Below are 20,370 nucleotides of genomic sequence, written 5' to 3'. Positions count from 1 at the left end.
TATTTAACTAAATTGTAATGCTAGTGCAGGTAATTAAAATTCCGCTCTTTATATAGATGCCAGTAATATATTATATTAGATCTATATAATATGCTGCCTCTCCATGTACACACACTGTTAAATGTCCCAGCCTCGGCTTAACAACACTTTCTAGCCGGCAGGTAAGCACAGCCAATCAGAAGCGATTCCGGATTCAGTTTGGAATATTCCATTTGGTAACAGTAGGGGGGGAGTTATGAACAAAGAGGTCCGGCCATTTAAAGTAAAAACGAAAGGTTACCCCCTATTGTAATGTAATGGTGTGCTCCAATGACGACTTCTGCGTTATGGCTTCAACCACTTAGCTGCGGAGGGGTGTTTGTGGTGGTATAATCTGCCAATGCTCTAGTTTTTTCAGACACATTGACTAATAACACCCCCCCGGGTGGTGATGCACATGCAGAGGTCTTCCTGGTTGTGGCTGTGTGTTATGGAAATATGTGTAGGGGCTGAGTGCAGGGTATCAGGTGAGTGTGCGGCACAGGTGGCAGCTGCAGGACGCAGTTGTGCCCGCTCGTACTGGTTATCCCTCCATGCGCGGTGCGCTGTGGGAGATTTGTCAGTTTGCTAAAGGGGCATCACTGATGAGATCTATAAAGTGCTGACAGTCACACTGCATTCATTATCACATCGCCATGTCCCTGCGCCCAGTCAGTGCGCTGCTGTATGTACCTTTCACCAGCTATTTATATGCAGTCCTTTCTGTAATGCCTTGTAGTCCACTACGGTCAGACCAATTACTTCAATGTGCCCCTAAAAAAATGGTGCATAGTTTCATATGTCCCAATTAATACCTTGTCAATGCATTTTGGATAAATTGCCCATGAGAATTAGCATATTTAATAATCAAACCACCTCACTCATCTCCTAAATGCAGCACAAGATTGGGTTTACATTGGATACTGCTAACACCAGTGCCCCTTTCAGCAATGTGCACATCTTCTTTTCCAAATCTAGCCAAATGGCTCTCTCTCTAGTAACATGTTTTGTTTCCTGCTTCTGTTTCTCTGGGTTTTATCATTTTGAGGAACCACATTTGTTTTTGTTTTTTTAATTAGTAAAAATTGATCTAGGTATTTCAAGTGTTGTTGCTAAGTTTTGTGTTGATTGCCCTTTTTTTGTTTTGTATTGTGATCCCCTTCAGGATGGCCTTTGCCGTACAGGAAAAGCACTATCCCCCATCTCTGCTAAATTTCTTCATCTATAATCCAAAATTTGGGCCAAGGGAAGGAGAGGTAAGTTTTGTTTTGTTTTAGCTTTTTCAGTGAGGTTTATTGGGTGTTTCATGGATGTAAAACTGAATAATGAATTTTAATAGTAATAGCATAAGTCTGTTTTCATGTTCTTTATTGTGAATAATTTATAACTCTGTGTGATTGATTTTGGTTATAATTTTTTTTTACAGTACTTTATACTGTACAAAGTAAAAACAATGGAAAGTAAGTAAATTGCATATATATGAATCTATATCTGCTGCATATGAGCATTGTTTTGCAGGCAGCGCATACAGTTTTAAGCAGCATCATATACAGAATTTTTGTGGCACAATTTCATGGCTCTCTTACTTACACTGTTGAATTATTGTGAGGTACCAAGGTTACAAGGAACCGATGTGGTTGAGATCTCCAATACATCTCTGCCATCGTTCTATGGTCAGTACAATTATTCACTGAGCAGTGTGAATTCCCCATTGTGAAATGTGTGACATACAATTGGTGCAGTATTCCCTCTTTATAATGACCACTTAGAACATTGAGTGAAACTTTTATAATTTTGATGCTTGTTTTTGGTTAGACAATATTTCCGGTGGTAAGTGAGGTGCTTGTTAGGCAGGGGACAGAATAAAAAGCTCTCTAGTGAAAGTGGTAATTACAATGTCTTTAGACAGTGTTCTCATGGCTGTCCCTGCATCAAAGCAATGTGAGAGATTGGTATCCGGCTGCAAAATACGAGGGGTGACACAGATTGTTATAACCACGCCTACCAATCAGCAGCCAGTTCCTTCACATACCCAGTACCAGTAATTGGGTAGTGACACACAGTACTCTTCCTCCTGCATCAGTGAATAACAGGAGAAAGGTATCCATGGTGATTGTCACTCTGCACTTCCTCTTTTAGTAACTGTATGAGGAGTGTTGGATTGGAGTTTCTGTATGGGGAGGCATGTTATGATGCAATGGAGGTGTGATAGTGCAGGGGGTGCTTTTGCAAAATTTCCAGGAAGGTTTTCTTTCCAGTTTATCATGGAAAATGTTGTATAGCTAATTTTACCAAGTGATAACTTTGGAACACCACCCCTATTTTGCAATTGCTCTTCTATGTAATAATTTAGTAGGTGTCCCTCCCTGGAACTATTTCTTGATGGATGCTGCCTAGCTGCACCTCTCACTATGAATGAAGAGGAGAGATCTATCAATGCTGGAGAAAAGGACATAGTATGGCACTGAAACCTGCTTGGACAGAAGTTGTGGCTATCCAATCAGGCGCTGCATCCAGGACACACCTCTCTTAGGCTGGGTACACACTATACAAAATTTCTCTCGATGTGATATCCTTAATGATTATACCAATGATTAGAAAAAGAAAAAAAAAGTCCTGATCAGCATGCTGATTCATGTGTACACACTAAACACATTTTACATGATTTACCTTCAGATCTGTGCTCTTCATCTGTCATAACCATCTATGTAAAAGATTATGACACTGCACACTCCATAGAGATCTATGGACACTGCCGGTCATGAGTGCGTACACACTGCAGAGTTGGAGCTAAATCGTTCCATCGTTGAACAACATTTTTAGTCTGGTTTAAGATTCAAATGAAACGATGCAATGAGCTTTGGGAATGATGATCGTTCATTGTTGCAGCGTACACACTGATGCGGTATCCTCCCGAACGGTCGTTTATCGTTTGATTGCCCGATAATCGGCTGAAAACACTGTAGAGTGTACCCAGCCTTAGCCACTTGAATCACTAGAACAGATTATTTCCTCTAGCGCTTTCTGTTGTTCAGTCCAAAAACTTACTACACACAATGTTGCAGTGCTTGGTTAAGGGCCTTATGTACACAAAATATTGTTTGTCTGACATGTTTGTTCTTTATTTCCCCCACAAATATCCTGTGCATTTCTCGACTCCTCTGTGTGTGTGTGTGTGTGTGTGTATATAATATATATATTGTTAAAGTAATTCTATCGTTTTCAAATAAGCATTGCATAGGCGATTGTATTGTGTTTCTAACGCACAAAGTGATTTATTTTAGCAGATGTAAATAGTCAACAATTTACAGATACATTGTCATAATATAAAGAACAGTACAGTACAGCCAATACCAAAAGATAAATACATACCGCTTGCGCTACGCTGCGCTAACCACGGGTACCCCTGGACAGTGATTCATCTTAGAATACTGTGATCAGTGAAGTCTGAGAGCTGGGTGCACAGCTATGATCATATATACACAGTCAGTGTTACAGAGAACAATAGAGATGACGTAGATTGTTTCTATAGGTCCAGACGTTGGGTAGGTCCAGGGTAAACAGGTCATAGGCTGATTCAATCTAAGGAATCCAAAGGTGGGGGTAATCTCTCCAGGGGATCTGCTCCTTTCTTCCCGCCAGTGCTCCAGTTACAACTAAGTCAATTAGCATTTCATAGCCAACATCATACAAAGGTTTATTCCCTAATATCAATAACTAAAGTATGCAATGTGCGATCTCTTCGCCGACTGCACCGGACAGCTGCTGATGATTAGGGTTTCAATATGATACTAGGCATGATACCTTTCCTATAACCTGAACCTTGAATATCACTGAAGTGTACATATAATCAATATATATATATATATATATATATATATATTTATATATAAACTAATAATAAACCAAATACGATCTGCTCATAAATTAAAGTGTAACGGAACCAATATGAATGATATAAATAACTAAATGTTGTAATGCGAGTGTGTGCGTGCGTATTTTACTATGCGATCGCACCATGCCACGTGTTACGTGGTGTACAGATCGCAATACGCACGGCAAAACAATATTAACCAATATACTTTCGTTCATCCAATTATACGACTTCGACAATATATATATTTTCCTGTCCTGACAACACAAGAAAACAAATTAATGCTTTAGAAATTAAGAAGTTCAGAAGTCATCCGCAACATCATTCAGAAAGTGGTATTGCTGATAATGTTGTCATAGTTGAAGTCCAATCTGACAGTCTGACTTTAGTTTCATGCTGGGAATTCTTTATATTAAATATTTCCCCAGTGTAATATAATTAGAATGCTCTATCTATCTATCTATCTATCTATCTATCTATCTACCCCCAGCCAATCTTCTTCTACATTACTTTGGAGCAATTTTGTTGTTCTTGTTTAAAAAAAAGTCTGCCTTCAGCTCCTGACACTCATTTGAACTACTGACAAGGCAGAAGAAGGGAGGATTACGCCAGTCTATTAGCTTTAAAGTATTTCTGCCATGCAGTTTTTGGATAATATTGATAGTGCAGTGTACAGTTTATAACAGCCATGACATTCTTGATAAAATAGCAGCTATGTAACGGTTTCTCTCTCTGTGTCAGCATTAGACATCGTGTGACCGTGTACTGAAAGCTGGCAGTGTTATGTCACAGAAAGTGTCTCAGGAGCACAGTGAGCATGCTCCTGCCAGTACATGGGATGTTCTCACTGTCATTAAGACTGAAAATTTACAGCTGCTCAGAGGATGTCCAATTTTGAATGCAAGCGTAATAAATACAACTGCACGTGAAAGTAAAACCCATTCTATTATGTGTCTAAACCCATTTGGGTTCATAATTGTTCCTGCCTACATTTGTGTTGAGCCCCATTTTTTTGGGGATGCTGCTTGCGTCATTTCAGTGTGTTCAAACATGCCACCACACTTGAAAAAGCCCATTCATCCCTATGGGAGCGCATTGTGGTTAACAAGAACAGGTAAGCCGGTGTAGCTGTTTTTTCCCGATTCATTTCAATGCAGCCAATCATTTCTTTGGCCCATTCATTTCAGTGGGGTTTCCAGTGTGTGAAATGGGTTTTCACAATCAATAGACCCATAGAATGAATAGAGCTTCACTGGATTGTTAATTGTTTTTTTCCCACATTAATAGATATTAGTCTCTTTTGATGTAGAATCAAAGCAGGGAGTCTCAGGACTCCCCTCACTGTCAGCCAGTCACGAGTGACCGTTTTTGGGAAGCCGCTTGTGATTGGCTGGCTGCAAATTGTTGTCCCATGGACTCTGTGTTTTTATAATTTTATTTAATCCCCTTCCCTATTGGACTATAGTGGAACAAATAAAATATGTTATTGTAAATTTAATAAACTGCTAGATCAGAGTTTGAGGAGTGTTTATTTTTTTCAACTTTAACTTTATTTTAAAATTGCGTTTTTGTAAACTATTTTGTTATTATTGGTAGGGGTCAGTTCCCCTTACCATTACACTTGGACCGCTTAGTTGATCTTTATTACCGTTGTCCCTACAACCCAAGGGGTCGGAAAGATACCACAGTGCTTTTCAGTGCGGAGCTGGTAGTCTCTGGTTTTTGTCCTCCCCTCCCACTGAGGCACCAGCCAGGGACTTCTTTCTGCAAGGACAGAGGGATCCCAGTATTAGAGGGAACCAGCCTAGGTTGTCTTCCGCTGAGGCTGGTTGTGGATTTAGGGGTGATGAAGGGACATGCAACCAGATTAGGTGAGTATCAGCCACATGTCAACTGCTTATTGGACCCAAGAGCAGGTGAACAGCATTTGCGCGGTTTCACATTCCGGTGTACTTTTTCATGTTTGGTTCTTCTTTGAAGCAATGAAGTTATTTTGGAAGATTAACATGCAGACCATACAATTCCTTTAAGATTTCTAGTAGCAAAACCTGGCCAAGTTTTGGAAAAACTGGGGAGTGCAAAAGCCCTAGATACAGTAGCTTTTCAATTAATTTATTGGGGAAGTATCACCCCTGGTCAACACAAAATGCTATTTAATATCATATGTAAATAACTACTGTCTACTTTTTTTTTTTTTTTTCATAAAAGAAAAACAGATGATAATCTATTACATGAGTACTGTAGATTTTGTCTAGAAAAGGTCATCTTCCAAAACTGAGCATCCACCCAAGGAGGGCACTTTGTTGGTTGCCGTAGGACTCCAAAACGAGTTAGTGTTCCATGGTAGAGCTGGGAGAAACTGTCCATGGGACAATAGCCAGGACACTTCACAAATCTGCCCTTTACAGGAGGGTAGCAAAATTAGTTGAATAAAACTTGCATGAATTCTCGCCTGATGTGGGACAGTCAAATTCCAGACCTCCCATTTCATTGTCTTTCTTTGGAATGATTTGGAAATTGCTGACAACCAACAGCCCCCAACCAGCCCGATGTTCAATATTGCAAAGAAGAATGGCGACAATTACAGAGCCCATATGTACAAAGCTATTACAGACTTTAGCTAAAGGTGCTTCTACCGAGAACTCATGCAAATAATTATTGTTTGGTTTGATTAATAAAAAGCTTTAGAGTTTGGGGTTTTGTTTGGTTTTTGAATTTTACATTAGAGTATTTTGTATTGATCGGTGATAAGAATTTCCAAATACAACCATTTTGAGTCCAAGATATAAGAACATAAAGTGTGAAACCTACCAGAGAGTGTGAATATTGTTTTTAGTCACTGTATATTACTCTTATACTAAAGAGGCTCTCCACTCAAAAAGGTTTTATAATAGAAGTATAACAATAATATAAATAAGTATAATAATAAATAAAGGGTAAACTAAATTGACTAAAATTGTCTTATATTAATCTTGTTTTTATCTTTCTCCTTTGTATTTATTTAATACTTAAATAGCAGATCTGCTAATAATCATTTAATTCATCTGCTAATAGCATATGAATGTATAAAAAATGAATGTGCTAAGGTTATTGATCGTCTCTAAAGATGTTTCTGAGCCTACTGGTAAAGCACGTCATTCAGTAGACTCCCATTGTTTGTGTGTCTCCATTATAAACTCCCCTCTCCTATTCATATATTTTCCTCGCAAATGTCAGGTGTCGGGCTTCATTGGGGTTTGGCCAGATCCGTAATGATCCATGATACATAAAGTTCCCTGTAGTCTGTACGTACAGAGGGATAGCCTAAAGCTATCTTTACCCTTGCGTCTCTGTCCGTCCTACCCTCCCCTTAAATTGTACGCTCCTTCGAGCAGGGCCTCCTCTCCTCCTGTTCTCCACCATTTTAATTGCTTTCCAGCTACTTGTCTCTCCGTGAGGTTCTTCTGCTTTTCTACCCCTCTCTCTACTCCGCTGGGGTTTCTCACCTGTCATCTAGCTGTACATTGAGCTTCCGAGTTACTGTGCTTTTTGTTAACTGTACCGTCTCACCCTGTACTGTGTTTAGGTCCCTGTACGGCGCTACGGATACCTAGTGGCACGCTATAAATAAAAATTAATAATAATAATAATTTTGCGCACGCATCCCCTGTACTATACACAATTTTGCAAACTATTGTAAGCCCAGAGTGACTAAGTGAATTTGTCACAGCTCTGAGCAAATTACTAAGAATACAAAAGCATACTTGTGAGCAGATCGCAAGAGGACCTTGTGAGTTTAATATAAGCTGCATAACGGATTTAGACCTCGGTAAGCCAGGGAATCATTCAATATATTACTATAGCCAAGAAACTGAGTAATTGCTTTATGCTTTGGCAGTATTCTACTTTATGTTTTTACCATTTTGCATATTCCCTACTGATAATGAACTTCCTCACTTCATTGTCTTTTTGTTCTGCAGGAAGAAAAAAAGATTCTCTTTTACCATCCGAATGAAATTGAGAAAAATGAAAAAATTAAAAATGTTGGCTTATGTGAAGCAATCGTTCAGTTTACCAGGTACTACATTTACATATAAAGTCTTTCTTCTTTATAGTCTAGAACAATATGATCAGTAATTACGTTTACCAGATATTAGACCTTGATACACCCATGTATTGGTCTTCAATGGTGCAGTTTACCAGTCACTAGCCAAAGCTATTCTTCTAGTCTGTAGAATATACTCTCGTTGATTTTGCTTTTTGATTTTATCTTAGGACCTTTAGCCCATCAAAACCAGCACAGTCATTACACACCCAGAAAAACCGACAGTTCTTTCATGAGCCAGAAGACAGTTTTTGGATGGTTATGGTAAGAGCTAAAGATTTCAACCTCTATAAAATGTAGGCTATCTACATACAGTACTGTGTATTAGTGCTAAACACTCACAGCTGTTGTTTGTGTTTGTATGTTCCGATCTATATGAGGTATGTTATTACAGTAATAGCTACTCTATTTTTTACATAAAGCCAATCCCTTGCACCTGAGGGTCACTGTAAGTGACATCATCTTATAGACCTCTTCATGCAGGAAATAAATGAGATGGAGCATATGACTAGGTCACCAGAAGTACAAAGCAGGTGCTGATGCACAAAAATGTACTTTACAGGAAGACTTAAATTATAGACCAACTCTGCTTTGGATCAATGTTCCAAGATGAGCCCCTGTACTTACCAAGCATGACATTGGGGAGATGGAAGCTACTCCTGTTATTTAGGAACTGAACCTGCAGGGCTGAGTAGTGATGGTCACCGCTTTAAGTTGCTTCTCTTTAAGAGCATACTATTTGCTACCCTATTATAAGACCAGTATTTTTAGAGGAGGACTCCGCAGAGGTACCCTCACACACACACACACACACACACACACACACACACACACACACACACACACACACACACACACACACGTCCGCAGAGGTACCCTTACACACACACACACACACACACGTGTTTGCACCCTTCCTGATTTCTTCTATTTTTGCATATTTGTCACACTTAATTGTTAAATGGTTATTTAATTTATTGAAGGAAAAAAGTTACCCAACACCAACTGGCCCTATGTGAAATAGTAATTGCCCCCTTAGTTACTCATTCAACCAATGAACCAAATTGAATTGATAATTAGGTTTAATTATACTAAACACAATCAAGCTTGGTTACTGCCAGCCCTGTTGAATCTACACTTTAATTAAATAGAACCTTTTATGCAATGTGAAGTTGGCTAAAAGGTCTCAACAAGCAGCACAGTATGCCGTGATCAAATGAAATTCCAGAAGAGAGAGAGAACCCAGACGAACATCTAAGGAACTGCAGGCCTCTGTTAATGTCAGCGTTCATGGATCCACAATAAGAAAGAGACTGGGCAAAAACGGTATCCATGGGAGAGTTGCAAGATGAAACCACTACTAACCAAGGGGAGCATAAAGGCTAAACTCACATTTGAAAAACAAACAAACTTTGATTAACCCCAAACGTTTTGGGGTAATGTTCTCTGGACTTTTTGGAAGACATGGATCCCGTTACATCTGGTGTCAAGCTAACACAGCATTCCACAATAAGAGCATCATACCAACAGTGAAACATGGTGATGGTGTGGGGATTCTTTGCTGTTTCAAGACCTGGACGACTTTCCATAACTGACGGAATCATGAATTCTACACTCTACCAGAAAATTGCGAGAAAGAAGTTTCAGTCATCAGTTTGTGATCTGAAGCTTAAGTACAACTGGGTTATGCAGCAAAACGACAACGATCCAAAGGACAAGAGCAAGTCCACCTCTGAATGGTTCAAAAGAAACACAATTAAGGTTTTGGAGTGGCCTAGTCAAAGTTCTGACTTGAATCCAATTGAGATGCTGTGGTGGGACCTTAAATGGGCAGTTCATGCTCGAAAAGCCTCCAATGTGGCTGAATTAAAGCAATTCTGCAAAGAAGAGTGGGCCAAAATTCCTCCACAGCGATGCAATAGACTGATCCCAAGTTATTGGAAGCGTTTGTTTGCAGTTGTTGCTGTTAAAGGTGGCACAACCAGTTATCAAGTTATAGGGGAGCAATTCATGTGTGTTGGATAACTTTTTTTTTTTTTTTTTTTTTCTTTCCTTCAGTAAATGAAATGACCATTTTAAAACTGTATCTTGTGTTTACTCAGATGGTGTTTGTCTTATATTAAATTTTGTTTGAAGATCTGAAACAATTAAGTGTGACGGATATGCAAAAATAGATGAAATCAGGAATGGGACAAAACTTTTTCATATATATATATATATATATATATATATATATATATATATATATATATATATATATATATAATACACTGATCAGCAACAACATTAAAACCACTGACAAGTGAAGTGACTGACATTGATTGTATTGTTACAATGGCATCTGTCGGGGGGTGGGATACATTAGGCAGCAAGTGAACAGTCAGTTCTTGAAGTTGATGTGTTGGGGGTAGTGAAGACTAGCCCGTCTGGTGTAATCCCACAGAAGAGTTACTGTGGCACAAATTGCTGGAAAAGTTAATGCTGACTATAATAGAAAGGGGTCAGAAGGCACAGTGCATTGCTGCATAGCTTCAGCAAGCTGTCCATCGCCGGGAGAGCCAGAACTGGACCATGGAACAATGGAAGAAGGTGGCCTCCTGGTCTAATGAATCACGTTTGCTTTTATATCATGTAGACAGCCGGGTGCATGTGTGTCATTTACCTGGGGAAGAGATGGCACAAGGATGAACTATGGGAAGAAGACAAGCCGGCGGAGCCAGTGTGATGCTCTGAGCAATGTTCTGCTGGGAAACCTTGGGTCCTGGCATCCACGTGGATGTTACTCTGACACGTTCTACCTACCTAAACATTGTTACAGACCAAGTTCTGTTGGCAGTGGCCTCTTTCAGCAGCATAATGCACCCGGCCACACTGCAAAAATTGTTCAGGAATGGTTTGAGAAGCATGATGTTGACGTGGCCTCCAAATTCCCCAGATCTCAATCTGATTGAGCCTCTGTGGGATGTGGTAGAAAAACAACCTTTTCACCCCCTTTACAGGTTGAAAGTGTTGGTCTTGCTTTTGCTGTATGATTTACTCTGATAAACGGGGATCTCTTTTGAATATCATTACTGTCTTTTTAAACTATATTTGTATATTTATTTTTATTTTTTTACTGAAATATTCAGGTGGTGAAAAATCCAGTTTTAGAAAAGCAAAAAGATGGGAAGACTGTTTTAGAGTACCAAGAAGATGAGTTACTGGTGGGTACTGAATTTATCATAGTTTACTAATACTTTTGAACTATATTGTATAACTTATTATAATCAACATGTTGTTTTGTTTTGTTTGTGTCCCTTTTAGTGGGGAGGGGCTGCAGTTTCTCCCAAAACTTGCATAGTCCCTAATCTTGCATAGTCCCTAATCTTGCATAGTCCCTAATCTTGCATAGTCCCTAATCTTGCATAGTCCCTAATCGTGGTTTAAATAGTGATATCCTTATAGTTTAGTTTGTCTGCTCCTGAGTTTATCGCTATACTTGATTTTACAGCCGAGTTAAATGAGGCCGATCTAGGGCATCAACCCCCGGCTGTTTGCCTCCCAATCCTACGTTGAATTGTTGCTACCAGTTAGTTCAGTGCAGCTTTCTGCGATGCCTGGATAGGTCTGTGCCGCAAGCAAGCATATTTGGCACCAGATATAGCACATTCAACTTTGCACCAGGTGTGGCTCTGCATAATAAGCTTGGTACCAGATAAGACTTCTTTTAACTTTTGCTTTATAGCTATACCTCACTCTACCTTTTCTTTACCTCTATTTAAAGACCGATCTCTATTCGTATAAGCAGAGAAATAGTTAAAATACATGAGTAATGCTAATATGTGAATAGTCTCCTGTAATTTAATATCTGTATAAACATTGAGTTTTGATGTAATTAATGCTTGCAAAGCAGCAGAGCAGTGACCTAGGAAGGAATCGGCGTCACCATTTATTTATATAGCGCTACTAATTCTGCAGCGCTGTACAGAGAACTCACTCGCATCAGTCCCGGCCCCATTGGAGCTTACAGTCTAAATTTCCTAACACACCCAGGAGTAAATACAGATGTAACATGCCACACTAAACGGCATTCATTACAGGCCCTGCTCGCCACTGGTCTCTGGCGTGTACACCCATTACTTCTTTTCTATCTTCGGATAGCGCTATGGTTGCCACTCTCCCTGTTTGTGAACTGGACTTCAGCAAGTTTTCTGACATAGCCCATCACAGCCTTGCTGAGGTTCCTGGCGAAGAAGAGTCAACATTAGATACCGCACCAACTGCTAGCAGCACAGTAGGTCCACACACATAGTCGGTAGGGAAGATTGCGGTGCTACTCAAGCAGAAGCCCTGCGTTTGCCAACAGCATGTTCTCTTTTTCTATGCTCTCTATGAAACATACATAGTAAGACTCATTTTCTCAAATGTTACAGCTTGCCTTTGAGAAAATATATGTATTATAAGGAAAACTGCACAACTAAATATTCCCTTCAGAGCTCCCTTCATTTTAACCATACTCATTCATTTTCTGTTTCGGAAACATGAATATTAAAAGAGAAATAATGATTTTTCCACAAAGAGGATGTCGGTAGGTTTAGAAGCATGACTTTCACCATAGGGCCATTGTTTTATACCACTTGACACCCATATTACCTCCCAAACTTGTCTTATTAATCTTTTCCCAGTGTAATATTCTTGTCACAATAAAATGGCTTGTGGGTGTAGCTTATCGTTGGGGATGGATATGACATCATCATTGGAGGCATGTTCTAATGCATTGGGGGTGTGGCTTGTCAGTGCTTCAAAAGCAACCACAGGCAAAGAGGAGACAATGACAACCTCATAGATTTACGTATAACCTGAACACAGAATAGTGATATAGAAGTCCTATATATATATATATATATATATATATATATATATATATATATATATATATATATATATATATAATTAACAAATTAAAAACATCTTGGTATACCAAATTTCAGCCCTTTCTGAATTTTTTCCCCCACACACACTAAGAATTTAGTAGGTCAGTGTATAACTCCGCCCAGCAGGTGGCGCTGCAGCTTGGTTTTATTTTTTCCACAGACAGACAGACTAGCACACGCCACTAGACATTTATATATTAGAGATATAGATATATATATATATATATATATATATATATATATAATCTCAATCATACTGTTTATTCAGGCCCATTTACAAGGATGACCTGCATTACACAAGTCAAATGATCAGAATCAATAGATTTGTATATAGACAGTAGATGCAAGAGATCAATAGTACAGGTAGACCTGCAATAGACAGGATACAATAAATTTGGGTTCTGCTAAAGAACAGTCTGTAGGATATCCATAGCAAGTCCTTTAAGATTTATACAACAAGACACATGGTTTAGTGTTATACAGAAAAGGCATGCAATATAATCCAGTGAGGAGAATAGTTAAATTGGAATTTGCTAGAAACAAAGTGTAATCCAGGGGTATTGCGAGGGAGAGCTGGGCAACCAGATGGGAAGAAGGGGTCTGGAATTAGGATAATACCAAGAGGGAAGGAGATGAGATGCTGTAAGCACACAAGGGATAGTTAAACGATGCAGGGCAGCAGATAAGTAGGAGACTCAGAGACAAGTTATACACTGATGGAAGGAGCATGGGAAAACAGAGAGTTTGTGGATGGGTAGTGGAGTAAGATGAGATTACTGACAGCAGCCACAGGTTATTTTGAATAAAAGATCTTTTACACAGTAATAGTAACAGAAGTCCTCGGTTTCAGTGATTTATGTAGCATATTCCAGAGTTGCGGATGATAAATACTTTTGCAGAGCTTTTAACTGAATGTTACTATTTTACTGTTTCTCTAGGACAAAGTGTATTCATCAGTACTGAAGCAATGCTACAAAATGTATAAGGTAAGCAACATATACATTGTCTGATGCTTTGTAACTAATAATACATAGTTGACAAGGCACCACTAACTACATGTTATACTCTACAGGCCAAGAGCCAAAAACATCTGTATATTTACCATGATATACATCTTAGCTGCAAATATGCACATTTATCAATTCGATGTATATTACCCACTCTGTCGGCACAAAAAAGTGCTCAAGGAACCAGCACAGCAACAGAACTTGATAGGAAAATATCTACAGTTTATTGATTAATTTCTTCATATAAAAACTTAACAAGAAAAAGGGGGAGAGGGCGGTGAAATCCGACATTTTCTGTAAATAAAGCCCAGAATCTTTGACGGGTTAAGTTTTTAAAACCAAAATGTCATGCTTTACAGTGCAGACGTGAGACGGAGGTTGCAGAGGGCCCTATTTACAATCTATGAGGAGAGAACAATATTTAGACAATAGGAGCTAGTGGGACTCTGATTGGAGACTGAGGCAATAGCTGGTAGCACCCAGAAGGAATTGTATAAGGAGAGGGTATAATAGGCTATAATGAAGAGGTGTTATACACAAGCGTGCACCAACTAAACATGATTGTGGTAAATGCAATTAGCGCCATTTATAATATTTTTTTGCTCAACATATTGGGATATTTTACTAATCTTCAACACATGAAAAGCACCAATGTTTCAGAGTTAGCATTGGGGCAGTTGCTGACAAATATTTAAAAGGTGCATTTATTTGAAATTTTCATTGATCACAAACAATCACCTGAACTAATCAGCACAACTAATTTGCATCAGTTATTTACTTTTTATTGTGTTATCGATAGTGATTAACATGGAAACCAAAGAAAGAAGTTAGAGGGAGAGGTATCTGTTAATTAATCTTGCTTAACAAGGAAAATTGCAGCACTGACTAAAATTCATAATTAACAATACAGAAGTGGAGGTTGCTCAATCAATTCATAGCAAGTGCTGCTTGAAAGGGTGGGGTTGTCCAAAAGGAATAAGTACAGAGAAAGATCCCCCAGCACTGCTATAACCAGCAAAGGAGTTGCTATTTCTACTTGTACATATAAATGCAGAATTCTCAGAACACATATTTGTATAGGCCAAGAATAGAGACTCTCGTTGATTAAAGTTAGGACCCCACCCTATTAAAACAAATATTGGGACTGTGCTCCTTCTCTTTTGGTTGCAAGAGCAGCTCTGCCTATAAGGGGGATGCCACCCTTATTAAACAATTTACAATAACCACAAAAGGTAGGCGCTCATTGACTGATTATTGTCATTGGCCAGTGACCGGTACTGCAGTTAAAAGTAGAAAATAATCTGTTGTCCTGTATATTATCCGGCTATCGTCATATATAATCCCTGATCATAATATAGCTGATGGTACCAATAAAAGCGTTGTTCCCTATAATTATTCCACTTTTAAATTGGTGTGCGTTACTCAATCGTTGTACACTAGACTGATTGGTATATCTTTATTCTGTGCCAATTAATCACAGTGATAAAATTCTAAAAACCATACAGTAATAAAAACATAAATATAATTTATTTTTTCATAATATTCTTATAGACTCAAGGAATTATATATTGCACAATGTCCAAATTTGCTATAATCCCAAATGGACCACATGCTCAAGCGATTCACACAGAATTATGGCAACCAGTCCAATATTTCCAATAGTTTGGAAAGGTGTAAATATCGCACAATGTTTTTATGGTGTTTTGTTGGAACAGACGATGTTTGCCGCGTGCATTCCACTGTGGAACGCACGGACTACCCGGTTCCTGTTCTTAGGTGTGTCTCAACGCGTTTCGTCTGAGTATCAGACTTTTTCAAGAGAATGTGAGCACTCTATTAGCTGAAGCGCCTTGACGGGGCGGGTGGCTTACCATACATTTGCAAATCTGTGCTACTGAGATTTCTGCATTTTTATGTACAAGTGTATATAGCAACTCTTTTGTTGGTTATTGTAGTGTGCTGGAGTAATTGTCTCTGTATTTGAAAGTTCATAACTGGCTGTTGGGAATATTGTAAAATACTTTTAAAAGATCAGCCAAAATAAACATCAACCAGGGACAGAAGTGAAAGTTGCGAAAGAGGAGATTCGGCAGTTTAGTCAGTGTGAGAACGCGCTTTCCCTGCGCACTAGAAGAGAACTCTAGAGTCACAAGACATGCACACACTCTGGGATATCCCTCATCCAAGGCCAGAGGTTGCTATGGCCCAACTTTCCCAAGCAGCGAACTTCTAGGCTTTGTTTAGTGGTGAAACAAATCGTATATGGCCACATGAAGGATTGGTGGAAGAGTGGAGAGGCACTAATACTAGGATGTATCTATGTGAAACATAGTCAAGGCCCAGCTGTCTTCTGGGCAAATGGAATTGGCTGCGCTGAGGAACAGAATGTTTTGTTTTAAGAACCCCATTTTCCTATGTCAATGAACTAAAAACGTGTGTAAAATCCTGGACCAAATGCCATTGTTTATTGCAGCCAACAAGTAGTATTTCTACTTATTTTAAATTATTTATCATAATGTGTCAATTTGTGTTGTTTTGGTAAAAACAACTATTTCTTATCATCAAGTTTGCTGTTAAATATTAAGAATTGGTTTAATATTTGTATAAAATTCTTATCCCTTGAATTCTGTATATATGTATATATATGTATGTATATGTATGTATATATGTATATATGTATATATATATATATATATATGTGTATATATATATATATATATGTATATATATATATATATATATATATATATATATATATATATATATATATATATATATATATATATATTTATTTTAGTTTCTTATGTTTTTATCTACCACCTGAAAAACATGCAGCATCTTCACCATTTTCTCTGTGTGCCTCAAAGCAAAATTGATTGATGGATTGTAATACTTTTTCCTTACAGCTATTTAATGGCACTTTTGCCAAAGCTATGGAAGCTGGTGGCGTTACACTTCTGAAAGACAGACTAGAGAAATTCTTTCATCGGGTAAATATATATTTATATTACATATCCAGGTAGTTTATGGCGCATTAGAAATTCAGCGCAGCCAAGTTATAATAATAATATCGACTTGATAAATAAACATGTACATGCATTGATTATTTAATAATTTAACTATGTATGTTTGAAATATACATTAGTTTACAACACGTGCTGCGTTATGACGCTCCAGCTTTTAATGCTGTTTAGTTCTGATTATTAGACATGTATTTATGGTTGCAAATAATTTCAAATGATACTAAGTATTTTACTGTGACTATTTTAGCATTGGTTTATAATATATGTGTGATGTTGGCAACACAGGCTATAGGGTGCGCAACAGTATGTTATAAATCTTGAGAGGTGTGTGTGTATAATATATATGTTTAGAAAATGAAAGTAAATGTTTGATGGTGAAGGGATGGGAGCAGTCTGTAGAGGGTGGGATGGAGATATGTTGGGGGCAAGAAGAGAATATACCACCAAATGGGAGTATTGGGAGAGAAATGGGGAGCATTGAGAGTGGTTTAGTCCAAGAGGGAATTGGAGTAGTGTGTACGATCCAGAGGGAATGACAGCAATGAGAGAGGGTAAGTTTGACAGGGGAAGAGAGCAGTGGGAGAGGGTGGTTCCTAGGGGGATGGAAGCGGTGTTATGGAATGGGTTTGAGAGTGAATGGCGATGGTGAGTCTAAGAAGCTATGGAAGCAATGGGGGAGGGTAGGTATGAGAAGGGATGGGAGCAGTGGGGGAGGGCTAGTCCCAGACGGGATTGGATTATTGGGGAGGGCGAATCCAAATAGGCATTATTATTATCATTTATTTGTTAGGGCTACTAGATTTCCGCAGGGCCACACATAGTACAAACAGTAGACTATACAGAGTATAACAGTACAGAACAATAAACAAAAAGTACCAATACTTCAGAAACTCCAGGCAGGCTGATGCAATAAACAAGGAGCAGAAGAACGGGTAAGGAGACAGGAGGGAAGAGGGCCCTGCTCATACGAGCTTACATCCTAAGGGAGGGTTAAACAGACCAGGCACAAGAGGAGCCAGTTGAGGCAATGGGAGAGAGGGGAGAATGAGCGGAGGAGATGGGGGTTAAGTGGATGATTGGTAAGCTTTGAGGAAGAGGTGAGTTTTTTGAGTGCACGTTTGAAGGAGCACCGAGTAGGAGAGAGACGGATGGAGCGAGGGAGGTTATTCCAGTGAAGGGGGGCTGCACGGGAAAAGTTCTGGATTCTGGAATGGGAAGAGGTGATCAGAGTGGAGGAGAGGCGGCGGTCATTGGCCGAGCGCAGGGAGCGGGCGGGAGTGTGAATTTAGATGGTGAGTCTAAGAAGCTATGGGAGGCATATGAATAGTCAACTGTTGTGTCAGAATGGGGATGAGAGCACTAGAAGAAGGTATATCTGAGTGGGGATGGGAGCATGGGAATAATGTGTGCCTGATACGGGTTTGGAGCAGAGTTTGATCTGAGTAGCGGCTGAGGCAGAGAAAGGATGGAGAGGAAAAAGAGGAACACTGTGGCTCAGGGAGTTGACTCAAGCATGGTATATAGGCCCAATGGGCGGACTTGTCACTAAAATGATAGTGATCTACAAATTGTGGGACCAAAGCTCAGAGTGTGCAGTGGGGATAATATGTTAAGATTTCTAGACTTGCTGACTCAGCTTTTATGACTTCTTCTTCCCACAGTATTTACAGACATTACACCTGCAGTCTTGTGACCTGCTCGATGTGTTCGCTGGCATCAGCTTTTTTCCATTAGACAAGATGACGTACCTGAAAATCCAGTCATTCATTAACCGGGTGGAAGAAGGTCTTAGTCTTGTGAAGTATACAGCGTTCTTGTACAATGACCAGCTCATCTGGTAGGTGGCTGTCAGGCTGTAGCCTGCCTATGTGTGTACATTAATTGTGGCCAACATCTAACTGACATCACTTCATAGTTATCTGGAAAATGTCACAGCCTGGTTAATGGCAATAAATGATAAGTAAACCGATAGAAGCTGCAATATTAGTCTTTTCTTTCTTTTTCTTTTTTTCTTTCTTTTAAAAGCACATATTAGTCACATGCAGTGAAATCACGTGTGCATTGGGAACATCCGTACGGATTTATAATGCTTCTACTTGTGCAGTTTTGGGTATGAAGCCCCTTGTCAGTGGGTCACATGCTACTCCAAAGATGCAAAGGCTTTAAATGTAACCTGACAACGTGATTGTTCCTTAGTATTGCTGTTATTAGCTCCCCTTTATTCATCACTGGGAATCTGCATTTAAACACCAAAAACAAAAGCATATTGTAGCCCCTTGCAAAGGAGATTAATACATGTAAAATGTAACCATGCAGTAACATAGATGTCTAGCTGTGTGTATGTGTATTCTGTGCTGTAATGGTCAGCATTGATATTATGTACCAGGGCTTTGATTGTTATTCGTGAGTGACCTTCTGATGGATTTCTATATATAGTGCGATATCATTTCTTAATTTAGTATATTAATTAATATATTTTGGTGGTCACAGATGGGTTGACAATTGACTAGAACCTCTTCCAATTTGGCCCCACATCTACGATGAACATTAGAGAATCACTAGGTCACCTGCCTCATACTGATGTACCTATTGCTTTACAGTCACTATTTCTAGGTGAAATTCTGTACAGAAGAGCATTATTAATGAGAGAAAACCAATAGGGAGAGCAAGCTGACGACACTTCTGCTGTTAAAGGGCCTCTTTCAGTCTGTCTCCAGGGCAGTTGCACAGTTGGTAGTTACAGCTATAGGGCTGTATATATAGAACTGCATATGTCTGATCAGAACAAAAATAACAGCCTGTTACTGTACCCAGCTTGTCCTCCCAGCTCAAGTCTTCCATTTGTGCACTAATTTACAACCTTGGTGTGAAAGGAAAGAACAAATCAGATGCATGGCTTATCTGTGTTCATAGCACTGTATCTGGTTTGAAGGGTGACTGAGTGCACTTATGAAGTTTCACCCTCTAAGGCCAGAAGAATGTTGCAGTGCATATTGTGATCCATTAGTGGTAGCGGGAGTAGGTGCATATATGTCCAGTCTGCAACTTTACAGCATTACTTGCAAAGACAAGAGAATAACCTCCGTTATCACGGCCGTATATCTTGTTTGTAGCTGATGCTGCAGTTATGTAATGCATTATGGTGGCTGAAAACAATGTTGGCCTAATTAAAAGCTTGTCCCACGTTGACAGACTGTGACCTATCTGTCAGGAACGTTTGAATCATTGCACAGGAATCCAACGTGCATTACTCACATTTTGCTGTTCTGCCTCTTCCCACTAAACCACACCAGGCAGACAGTCGTTTGTGCAAACGTCGAACCCTCCTTTCTGCACAAGATCCGAGTCTCATCCAGAACTGTAATCCATTGAGGAAGATTGAAGTGGATTTAATGTATCAGGAGTTTCTGCATTAAGACACATAGGGGTGTATTTACTAAACTGCGGGTTT

The 20,370-nt window shown here is 39.2% G+C and overlaps 1 protein-coding gene across 2 annotated transcripts in view; it reads left to right on the top strand.

Moving 5' to 3' along the window:
• Positions 1–349: 349 nt before the first annotated feature.
• Positions 350–20,370, top strand: part of CCZ1 (CCZ1 vacuolar protein trafficking and biogenesis associated) — a 41,275-nt gene continuing 21,254 nt past the window's right edge. The window contains exons 1-8 of one of the 2 annotated variants that reach the window (XM_075179668.1): positions 350–506; positions 1,184–1,274; positions 7,852–7,949; positions 8,147–8,240; positions 11,105–11,179; positions 13,828–13,875; positions 16,803–16,886; positions 18,581–18,756. In XM_075179668.1, the coding sequence (XP_075035769.1) occupies positions 1,185–1,274; positions 7,852–7,949; positions 8,147–8,240; positions 11,105–11,179; positions 13,828–13,875; positions 16,803–16,886; positions 18,581–18,756 (665 nt within the window). In that variant the 5' untranslated portion in view covers positions 350–506; position 1,184. The other variant, XM_075179667.1, reaches the window with a different exon arrangement.

This window comes from Mixophyes fleayi, chromosome 7 (assembly GCF_038048845.1).
Source record: "Mixophyes fleayi isolate aMixFle1 chromosome 7, aMixFle1.hap1, whole genome shotgun sequence".
Classification (NCBI taxonomy): domain Eukaryota; kingdom Metazoa; phylum Chordata; class Amphibia; order Anura; family Limnodynastidae; genus Mixophyes; species Mixophyes fleayi.
Note: the sequence above shows the minus strand (reverse complement) of the source record. Positions and strands in the feature narration are given on the sequence as shown.